The sequence below is a fragment of the Alligator sinensis genome, unplaced genomic scaffold (assembly GCF_000455745.1).
Source record: "Alligator sinensis unplaced genomic scaffold, ASM45574v1 scaffold721_1, whole genome shotgun sequence".
Lineage (NCBI taxonomy): Eukaryota > Metazoa > Chordata > Crocodylia > Alligatoridae > Alligator > Alligator sinensis.
This window is the reverse complement of record NW_005841857.1, coordinates 1523072-1535170: the sequence shown is the minus strand read 5'-3', so window position 1 is coordinate 1535170 and position 12099 is coordinate 1523072. Positions and strand designations below refer to the sequence as shown.

General features: G+C 41.5%; 1 protein-coding gene across 14 annotated transcripts in view; it reads right to left on the bottom strand.

Annotated features, from left to right (window-relative positions):
• PTK2 (protein tyrosine kinase 2) overlaps positions 1-12099 on the bottom strand; it is a 312007-nt gene that overhangs the window by 153775 nt on the left and 146133 nt on the right. For all 14 annotated transcript variants that reach the window (XM_025214534.1, XM_025214537.1, XM_025214598.1 and 11 more), the window contains exon 5: positions 5281-5368. In XM_025214534.1, the coding sequence (XP_025070319.1) occupies positions 5281-5368 (88 nt within the window). The remainder of the gene's footprint in view (positions 1-5280; positions 5369-12099) is intronic.

Here is a 12099-nt window from a genome sequence, read left to right as displayed (position 1 = left end):
TCTACGACGATGGTGTAATATGACTCCACATTCAATATACTGAAGGGTACAGACAGACATAATAGTTGTACCAATATCAAAGGACACTGATATTGAGGAATAGGTTATATATTGCTGCATGATTCTACAGAAATACAAAAAAAAAATCACTCCAATTTAACACTTTTTCATTCAGGGTCAAGGTTGGAAAGACTTAAGTGTATTTACCCAAATCCAAGACAACGTCAAATTTAAGATGACCCCTCCCTCCAATAATTAAATTATATCCCTGGCAAAATGATACATTTAGTATAATTTTCCATGCATGGAAACTAATTATTTGTGTCCTTCCACTGCTGTAGCAGGAAGTGGTGGCAGGGGAAACAAATGTCGGGGGAGAGGGGCAAGAGCCTGACCCTGGCCCCTTGCTCTCTTCTTGCCCCCACCCTGCTGCCACTTACCTTATACCTACAATAGCTCTGGACCTGACCCTGACCCTGGCCCTTGCCATGCAGTAGTGGCTGCAGCAGCTCCAGTCACAGCCCAGCCTGCCCTGTTGCCCGATTCCTGCCTCACGCCACTGGCTGTCTCCCCAACTCACCACAGCTACCGCTGACTCCATGGCTGGTGACTGCAGGCAGCAGTGGTGGCAGCAGCTCCAGCACTGGTGCTCAGCAGGCAGGCAGCTAGCTGCTCTGCTGGATCCAGAGCTGGAGCCACAGCAGCTACCTGCCCTGGGCCAGTACTCGAATACAAAGCGAGGCTCCCTCCCATGGTGAATGGGGGGAAAAAAGCCTCCTTTGTATATTCAAGTAAATACGGTAGCTTACTTCTATTTTTCAGGATCAAGCCGAGACAACAGTAAGATCATCAGCTGTTGTGCACTCCAAAGCAAAGGCTTCTCTACCCTTTTAAAGTGACTAAAAAGTATGTTTGTCCATACCCTAAGGTACCTGCACAGCACACTTGTCCAGAAGAACTGCTCTTTCATATCCAACATAGGATTTACACATGGGCAGCTCCAGACACGCATGTAGTGACATGTGATTTACATGTAGTTCAGTGTTCCTGCCTATATCCAGCACAGCACCCGCTGAAACTCTGAGTTTCCAGATAAAGGCATCTGCCTGCCTACATGTACTAATATCTGGAGGTCGGGATGTACTACCGGGCCATTCTCAATCATTTGTAGCCTCTTCTTCAGCGTTTCCCTGACTTAGCAAACCAAAAAGAGCTGCAAATATGGCTAATATGCAGGGTTTTAAATCTTCCAGGTACATGTTATAAACTGTCTGGGGCCTGCAGAACCTTCCAGTTTCACCGACCAAAGCAACTTTCCCTTGCAGGTGTGGGGAAAACAGGGCTCCAGAAGGGATTAAAAAGAAACAGCTGCTGCTCCCCCTTGATTCTCACTGCGGGACAGGAGAGCTGTGATCTTCTCAGGACCCGGCCATGACAGCAGGTGGCTCCCGTTAACCTTATACGTGTCCTCCCTCAGAGGAAGGGAGAGGATTAAGCTCATGAGAACCACCAACTCCTAAGCAGCCTGCTGACTTGAGTTCATTTGTTATTCCAGATAGAAACTTGGTTGTCACATGGAAAAAAAGGTAGCTCAGGCATCTGAGACACTTGTTTGCGTATGTGGAATAAGGAGAAAGTTTAAAAACATGCTAAGGGCAGGGCATCTTCCATAAAAAACTAAAACCAAATGACAACTGGGTTTTATACAGTGCCACCATGAATCCTAGACAACAAATTCAAATCCAAGCTGCCCAAACACAGCCACCCTAATGCTGGGAAGAGGCATAGGGAGAGCGAGCCAAAGCCCGGAGGAGCAGATTCACCCTAAGAAGCAGCATACTTGAGCTGCATTTGGAATTCAAGTTCACAACCCAAAACAACATTTATTTTGTTAAAGTGCATTTAAAAATTACAGTTCATTTACTTAAACATCATAACTGTGCCAGCAGAATAAATAGCTTGCCATCCTTAATGTGCAGTTGTATTTAATTGGAGTTAATATATTAATTCCAAATTCAAATCAGAGATAAAAATGTGGGTGGGAGAGCAGAAGGAATTCACATTTTTCCTTATTAGATATGCCAAATTTTCTCGCACAAAATCTGAACAGCGGAAACTGATGTTTTTGGTTTATAATATAAAATTTCCCTAGCTTTATAATAGTAATTAGGGTGGAAGATTAACTTGGTCTACATTTATTTCACAGTTTCTTTCTAACTTTTGGGAGGTATGCCACAAACTTTATGATCCCTAAATGCTTCACTAAAAATCAGGATGCTCCTGGCAGAGAAACAGATGGACAATAGTCCATGAGTACAGCTGTCCTTGCAGTGTAAAAGGTATCCTATAGCAAAAGTTTAATTTCTGGGGTCAGAGCAGCACTAATACAGTCTAAGACCAAGTGTGAGGTCCATCTGAGCTGTTCGTAAAGGTTTCCTATGTTATAGCTAACAATGACTGTATTATTACAACAAATTAGAACAATTCTGTTTATACATAATAACATTTTTTTAAACCATCCTGGAAAACGACTAGTAAGAATTCCAAGAAAACACAAATTGGCAACTCAACAGAAACCAAATCTAAGCTTAAGAATGGTGGAGGATAATTTGCAAAGGATTGTTTTATTTTAAAAGACCAAGCTTCAGAGATTTTTTTGCTTTATTTTGATGAAGAAAGGACATATCTTTTTATATGAACTTTGCTTAAAAGAAACAAAACCCAGCCCAAATTTGATTCTTCCTTCTTGCAGTGGAGATCTTTTTAGGAAGAGGGTCTCAGGGTTATGCGTTCTCATGCCTTAACTGGAAGTTTGGAAGTGTTGTGTTGAAGAAACATTCAACTCATTAATTCACCATTGGAGTTACTTTAAACAAATTATTATTATTATGAATGCACTGACCTCTTTCCCCCAACAAAACTATATTTTTAAACACTTCAGTTTCTTTTCAATCATTTAGCTTTCAGTTTCTTAACCCTGGTATCACATTATTAGTCACTAGAGAGTCTTTCAGTGTTGACAAGCACAAAATTCCTAGCATGCAAAAGCAAATCTGCCTTTCCCCCATATCCAATATTTGAAGGCTTGTTTCATGAATCATAAAGATGAAAATACAGCAGAGGTCTATTTTTCCTCCTGACAGGTCACTTTTCAAACAATTATCAGCACTGAGCAGTACGTTTTATTGGTTGCAGCCATTGAAACAAATAAAGCAATGAAGCATACTTGTAGCTTGGTACACCTACAATACAAAACTATGGAGTAATATATGACTGAGACACTACTGGCATAAGAGGTATTACCTGTTAAGCCCTTTTCAACAGATGAATCTCAAAAGCTGGAGATGGATGTAACATTTGAAGCATTTAAAGGGCAGCTGCAATTTGAAGCACTTAAAAATAGATCATTTCAGTCATGGACAAATATATAGCCCCCTTCTGCACCCCACAGCTGGAGCATTTTAAAATTGACACAGCTGCAAACAGCAGCACGTTCTCCAGCCTGGGGGTGTGACAACCTGCACCACTCCTCCCACCATGGAGAGGCAGGCAGGGATCATAGAAAAGGAGGGTTGGAAGGGACCTGAGGAGGTCACATCTAGTCCAACCCCTTGCTCAAAGCAAGACCAATCAGCATCCCAGCCAAGGCTTTGTCTACCCAGGGCTTAAATACCTCCAAGGATGGAGACTGCACCACTTCTCTCAGTAACCTGTTCCAGTTTTACTACCCTCCTAGTGAGAAAATTCTTCCTCATATCTAACTTAATATTGTCCTAATATCTAGGAAGGTGTGGAGAAGACTGTTAATGTAACTCTGAGACCCTCAGTCTCCCAGGGGCTGCAACTCCACCCCTAAAGCTGGGTTAGAGTGGGAAGCAGAGCCGAACATCACTCTCCTAGAGTGGTGGCCCCCACTGCCAGCCTTTTACCCCACCCCACCTGTACTGGAAGAAAATGGAAGCCCTGTGCCCCCGGCCAGAACAGGGAGAGCAGGGAGGTTCACAGGGGCTGGGGGCTGCAGAACTCTGGTTTTGCTGAAGCCTCCAGTCTCCTGGTGTCCCACAGGGAGTAGCAGAGGGCATCTCAGTTCCTGTAAGGGGGGGGAGGAGGGGAGCTCTGCTGTCCTGGTTCCAGGGGGGGCATATGGCGTATGCAGGGTGTCCCAGCTTCTGTGTGTGTGTGTGTGTGGGGGGAAGGGGAAAGAGACTCATCTGGTTGCAGAAGGAGGTTCCTGTGGGGCATGGAGAGCAAAGCACTTCAGTTGCTGGGGAACACAGGGGGCCCATACCATGCTTGGTAGTATGGACACATGTATGGTGAAGTGCTTTGTTTTCAAGTGCTTCTAATGGTACCTTTTTCCTTCAGGGTCATTTTTAGAGGGCTTCAAAGGGTATGTATGTGTTGCTATTTGAACTAGAGCGCTTCAAATATTATAGCTGTCCACACCCAAAGACACATCAATCGAACAGGCATCATAATAAATCTACATAACATGGTAGGAACATTGATATTTTTTACGGCCTAAGTTTTCATAAGTTCATAAATTTTTCATCTAAAAAATAAACACTGGCAACACTAATCCAACTCCTGCAAACCACAGACCAACTTCCACCCAGTAACTCCTGCAAAAGGACACAACTATTCTTAGTACAGTAGACAAGAAATTCTCATTTCAGACTTAATTGGATAAAGCTTGGTGCCTAAATATCCATTTTCAGCACCTACTTGGAAATTCAGACACTGAAACAGAGATTTTTAGTGCTTCACTTCTAACATCCACACATGAAAATTGGCCTCAGATAAGTACACAGACAAGACCTCAGATCTGAAAATACAGCTTGAGGGATTAATGACTGCTGTAACGGCTATTTCTTCATGCATCTTTTTCAAGATCACTGCTAAATAGCAAGAAGTGAATTCTAGGAGGACACTTGAAAATACCCTGATGTATTTGGGCTGCAGAATAATTACACAGATGTAAATACAAGTCACTTAGTTACACTTCCAAGAATAAAGGAAACCAATCATTCAATAAAATGAGAAACAGGAATGAAAGAGCCAACTACACATTTCATCCAAGTTGTGAAAATATTTGCCAAAACATCCCATTGACAAAACATTACTCATCACTTTGTAGGAAGAAAAATATCACTCTTTTCCATTACCACGTGCACTACAATGTTGTGTGCATTTCTGCTGCTGCCGCCACTTACTCCTTTCATTAAAACAAACGTTCACAAACTGAAAATGACAAAATAAACAACAGGAAAATACATTTACCTGCTGATAGAAAAAATTTAGTGTTGGCTTGTCCTCAGTGAACTGATTCAAAAATCCTTTGGGTAAATAACGGATCCGCAGTTCATATCTGAAAATGAGGGAAACAGGATTTCACTGAAAAACGCAAGAATACGCAGTAATTTCAACATAAAAATAAGCCTTTATGTAATGTTCAGATGCTCTTAAAAATAAAACAATTACAATTAAACTTTAAGTTTGCCAAATTAAAAGAAAAACCCTTAATTTTGGCAACCCAGTCACTCAGAAGCTTGGGATGGGGGGAAATCCGTCTGGTACTAGATATAATTGCTCCAGCAGAATTTGGATCATTCACATCCAGGTGGTTGACAGCTCAATTCACAGTGGCCGCATCTACACGAGATGTTGACTGCACACTAGCTCGTTACAACTGCGCACTAGAGTACAAAGCATGACACAACGCTACTGTGCGGTTGTAACAAGCTACTGTGCAATCAGGGTCACCTAAAAGGCGTTCGGCAATGCTACTGAATGATAACTGTTTCTGTGCAGTCATTTAGTACTTGTATGCACAAGTACACAAGTACTAAACAACTGCAGTAATGTAATGACTGCACAGTCAGCTTCTCGTGTAGACGTGAGTTGTTAAATTAAGGACAAGCTGCTTAGTTGTTGGATGCAGCTTTTACATTAAATCAAGGGTGTCAAACTCATGTGGCTCCATGGGCTGGATGAGTGGTTCAAGGCTGGCCCCTGGGCCAGACTGGGCCCACAGACCCACCTCACCCGAGCCAGGACCCATACCACTCATCCCAGGATGTGGTCCAGGATGTGTGCCATCCACAGAACCCACTTTAGCCAATCTAGGACCCAGGAAGCATCCATCCTGGAGTGGCTAGGGGGCATCCCATGAAGTGTGGGTCCCGGATGGGCCAGAGCAGGTGCTACTTGCAGCACGGGACCTGGGCTGGCTAGAGTGGGTGACATGTGGGGCATACATCCTGGGCCCTGTGCATGTGGTTGGTCAGGTATGCACTTTGTACAACATGTGGACGAACTCTGGTCCCAGGGGCAGCACTGGGAGCTAGATGATGGGGTTCTGCGGGTCAGATTTTTGACAACCCTGCTTTTGAAGGGCAAGGCTCCTCAGATCAACTGGAGCTCATCAGTGGTCCCATGCAGCTAATGGGAACAGCGGCGGTCCTTGAAATAAAAACCACAGAAAAGAGATTATCCCACACAGATGCTTGCTGCAGGTATATATACCCCTGGTTACTTTGAAAATCCTTATCTACTCAGGAGCAAAGGGACCTAACCCTGCAAAGTAGCTGGATTCTACTATACCCTGATTTCACTATGGAGATTCAGAGGGGACCTGTCAAGCCTCTCTCTGTCAGCAAAAAAGCCTGGATAGGTGAGTAGCAGGATCTGAAACTGATTTCGTTTTCCTAAAGGCATGCATCTCCAAAACACCTCTGAGAGGTTGTCATCATCAAGACTGAAGCATCAGAACTCACTAATGTGGGCACATACTACAGCCAAGCCAGGTGCTGGTTCATGTGCCTTGGGTAGTGGCAGCAGGTAAGAGAAGAGACCAGTAACAATCCTTGTGTTCCTTAGTGAATACATGTATGCTGCAGCTGGTAACAGTGAGTGCACAGGTGTTTTTCCTAATGAAAGTTTTAAATGCTGTATCCCATCGGAGAGCTGCACCGTGTGGAAGAGACATAGCCTCAGTCTCTTTCCAATCAGGTACTGCAACACCCATCCCTGGTATATCCCAAAATGGTTGATGAGATTTCTCTATGGGAGGGCTGTGCAATACATTTCCACATCCGTACCAGGTGTATATAATAGCTCCAAAATCTAAATTTCACCAAGGCATTCCTACATAACACAATTACAGCTTGAGGACCAGTGAAGCAGGAGAACAACTCCTTTTGATTCACTGGCTATGTCAAGGCTTACATCTCTTCAAAGTTGGTCTTCTGCTTACAAATGCTAGAGGTGATTGAAACCTGGGCTGGTACTATTATTTGTTCTGCAGTAGTATCTAAAGACCCCGATCAGGGATCAAGGTGCTAAGCACCATACATTTGCTTTCCTAAAAAAAGATCCCAACTCTAATGATCGTACAGTCTAAGTAACAGTCTCTTATAATGTGCAAGTCATGCACAACACAAAAGTCTCAGCATTTTAGCAAGGATGGCCAGCTCCTAAAACTATTTTTAATTACAAACATTTTAAAATAAAAATATTTAATTCTTTATTCAAGGTGACAAGCGCCTACACTGAAGTTTTACTCTTTAGTTGCAGCGAGATGAATGAAGATTCTTACTGAGAGCTTGGTTAGCATACTTCTGCATTTAACAGCATTTGTTCCAAATTACAGATAAGCACCTGCTTAAAAAAAAAGATATTATTAAATTAACTGTACAAAACAAACCTATTTGAATGTTAAATGAATCCCAAACCACCAAAAACTTGCAAAGAACCAAAATGTTGTACACAAAAGTTAAAGGATTTTTATTTATTTTTCAAATAATGGCATTACCTGTTTAAGAATCCTCAAACTGGAAGGAGAGAGAGAGAGAGTGCGCGAGCGCAAGCATGCACACACACATGCATGTATGTGTACATGTGCACTATGTGTGCCTGTGAAAAATCCTCTATATCCTCATACAAATGTATAGGGATTTAAAAAGGCCTATTTTTTCTTGATCTGGCAAGCCTCTTTCAAAAAAACCCCAAAACTATTATATGCTCACTCTTTGGCATGAAATTAAGTTTAACCTCCCCCCCACCTAAGGAATCTTAAGAAAGCTGAACAACACCGAGTAAGTTATAAACAGAAATATAAAAACGCCATATAATCACAGTTCAAGCATCCTCAGACAGGAAAGCAGCATTGTTCCCAATTGGAAGTGGACTGCTGTTGCCAAGTTGGTTCTGTATTTTGCGACGCATCAGAATACCTTGGGCTGTGCACCGAATTCTTTTCTGCATTAGTCTTACCTTCCAGACTTCCCGACAAAAAAATTTAAGGTGATCTATGGCACGAGTAGGGGACAAGTATCATAGTGGCCAAATAGTAGCATCCCTACTGCGTCCAAAATTTGGAAACCCGAAGGAAGTTTGTTTTCTAACAGAAACAGCAAACCTGCCACTAAATTACAGTGCAAGGTCAAATGAAGAATAAAACAAAATTCCAATAAAAAAAAGTTTTTTTTACTCTTCTATCATCTGATGCATCTTCAGCCTTCAATTCCCAATTTCCTTTGTACTCCTACCACCATCTCCCCAGCTTCTCCTCAGTCTTTTCTACTTTTCTTTTCCCCTCTCCTTTCTTCCGTTCCTTTCTGTCCTTGCTCTGTTTCCTTCTTGAATCCCTCTGCCCAGGAGATGGGCAGTGCCTGGATTCTTTTTACATGCCCAAGTGAAAACTAAATTTGGCTGGACAGGGGGCGCAGGAAGATTTATAGACGCCTCTTCACCCTATAAATGATGGCAAGCTGACAGACCTAGTATTGAGCCATACTAATGTTCCAGTTACATGTCTTATATTAAGTTTAAAACAAGTTTTCTTCAGTGAATTCCCACAAATGAATCCCCTAGGCTGGACTGCCTGCCTGCCAATCCATAACGAGCAGCAGCAACAAATGGTGGTGGGCAGGCATAATTTTCACTAGGTCTGCCATTGACATCCACTGAGGCTCCAGGAATGCTGCTCCATGAAGAACGTGCACAAAGCGGGGAGAGAGTGAGAGAGCCAATAACCAGACAGACAAGAAAGTGAGAATCTGCAGCACAGGCTGACCATAGGAACACAAGAGCTGGGTCAGAGCAAAGGTCCATCTAGCCCAGTATCCTATTGCTGACAGCTTCAAGGAGCAAGCAAAGGATACAGTAGTGCCACTTGTGGGCGAGTCAAGAGATTTTTAGAATGGCACACAATTCCCACTGAACCAAAGCATGTAAAAAGAGAGAGGAAGGTGCGTTGAAGAGATCAAAAGGAATAAGCAAAGCAGTTAACTCATTGAGGGATACAAGGGTTAAAAAAGCCAGACCGAGTCATGGGATATGAATCTAGAGCATCTACTGAAACCATACTTAACACAATCCAGGCTGTGGGTGATTTCCTGTCCTACAATCTTGTGTTGAAACTGGTTTTTAAATTCTTGTTGTTTAAGAACATCCACTCTGAGTTCAGCAATGCAGTGTCCAGGGAAGTTGAAGAGTGCTGCTATGGGCTTTTGTTACCTATGTCCCTAAATGAGTTAACCGCTTTATCCCTTTTGATCTCCTCTGTAAACATAAAAGTTGTTTTGACTGGTGTAAAAAAAAAAGAGACCTGGGAACCTTAGTACTTTGTACTGGACTTAGAGATTATGCTCATTCTGCACCACGCCTGCAAATGACCCAGCTAGCACAATGGACCAGGTAGTCATGGATGCTGGTGCCTAGGCTTGTTTGTAGACAATTAACCTGGCCAAGCAATTTGTCACCAAGAACCGAAGCCTGCAGTCTCTTCCTTGTCACAACGGGGTAGTTAATGGCACAGCGTCACAGATGAAATCCAACAGCACACATGGACCATCCAAGCCGAGGGAGCCCACCCTCTGAACAACACTAATGGAGTCAGGCAACCCCCAGGGTGGAGTCCACACTGGTGACTCCCAGGAGACCTGCACTTACTAATTATAAGGATTAAATTACATACACACACAGCAGTGTGTATGACTCTATATATATAAGTAACAAATATAATGACAGGATAGCTCCTAGGTAACAAAAAGATGTACCATCTCTAGTATAAAGACACTGTCCAGGTGTTTTCATTGTTACATCAATCAACTAAACACCTCTCTCTTTTTTTCCATAAACTTTATTAACAATTTGAACAAATCAGGTGACAAATTTTATATTGGAATATATATCCACCCCCCTAGACAGATACATTTATCTTCTATCAGCATTGCTTCTTTAATCCAAGTCAAATATCCACAGGAGGGTCTTGTGTTGTTTTCTTTTTTCCTTTCAGTCTGACAGCTCCTTTACATTTCATAGCTGATGTTAAGCTTCTGTGTTTCTTTATCTCTGTGTAACCTACTTAATTCAGCCCCTCGTTTACTCAGAACTCTACATAATACAAAGCCCACAATCTTCTACTCATCTTCCTTCGCTTTTAGATTTCAAATGTCTTCCAAATGTGCTCTTAAATTATTAGCTCAGGGAACTTGTTCTCTCCATATGTGGTAGACAAGGTACAATCCTTCCAAATAACCATGCTCCCTCCAACACTTGCCTGTTCCTGTACTATAAGTACATTTAAAGTGGGGTGATGTGCTATCAATATATATATTTTAAATAATTTCCTTTTTTGGTTGTGCACATGGATGTGAGGACCATTGTTCCACATGGTCTCCTAACTCCTCCTCATTAGTTTCTGATTTAATGTTTATAGCCCATTTGGTCATAAACAATGTTTTCTCCTCTATATAACAAAACTGCTTCATATAACACAGACAATAGGCCTTTGTGTTTCATAGGTGTGACTAATATTTTGTATAATTATGTCAAATTTCTAATGAGTTTTACCTTTTTGGGGGATGTACTGAAAAAAATGTCTTAATTGCAGCTATCAGAAAAACAGGATTTGAATGAGTCCTTTGGTAACTGGGGTGTAGGTTGTAGCCGTGTTGGTCTAAGGACATAGGCAGACAAGGTTCCTTGGGTGAATCTGATAGCTTTTATTAGACCAACCCAAATAGTTGGAGAATAGTTATTAAGCAAGCTTTCGAGTTCAAAAACCCTTCGTCAGGCTAAGGAAGTTTCAGCAGTTGGTGTGTGCTCTTCCTGGATGGAAGTTCCTTTGGTAACTGTAATTCTTCAAAAGATCTAAATATTTTCCTTGAATAACTATCTAAATGTTATACCAATATGCTCCCAGATACTCAAGTTTTGTAATATTTGATTAGGATAACATTCAATTTTTTTAGGTATAGGTGTTAAAAATGATGGGCATGAAATTAATTTCTTATGAGAATGCACTTTTCTTTGGAAAATAATTGGGGTACAAATGAAAAGCTGATTAAAATCAATTGCTTAAACTTCACATTTTTTTATTTAAACCATCATGATCTAAATAACGATCTACCCAGCATCCAGTTAGATTTTCTTATTCTATAAAAAACAAAATACTAGTGAATCAATCACTGGATTTATAGCATAGACTAGAAGATTACTCTTGATGTTTTCCCAGTTTATGTTTAGAAAAGCAAGTGATCTCCCCCATAAGTCCAAATTTGCTTGTTACTGTGCTTATCACTCATTCTCACCAACAGTCTCAAAATGAATCAAGTAACATCAACTACCAGACAACAAAGCCTCATTATTAAAGATAAATCATGGTACTCTAAATACAAATACTAGTATATAAAAAGGCTTTTGCTCTTTGTCTTCTGGACAAGTTGCCAACTTCTAAAACACTGATTATGAAAATTTTATTTTTCCCTAAATCAGTTATTTCTCGACTGAATTTCTAACAAAGCAGAATTATTGCCAATACTAAAAAGAATGTGGTTCTTCAAGATGCTGTAATCAGCATGGCTTAGACTGGAGCTGCACGTCTCTTTTGAACAGAAGTGTCCTTTTGGCCCTTCCTCCTGCTCCCATGCAACTGCAGAAAGGACAGAGCAGCTCAGCCATGATCATTTCCAGTTCTCTTGCAGTTTGGTGTCTTCAGTAACCAAGGCCTCTGGAAGTGCAGATGGAAGGCAAGCCATAATGTTCAAACTGACATCATCATCTCAAAAATATATATTTATCATAAAGTAACCA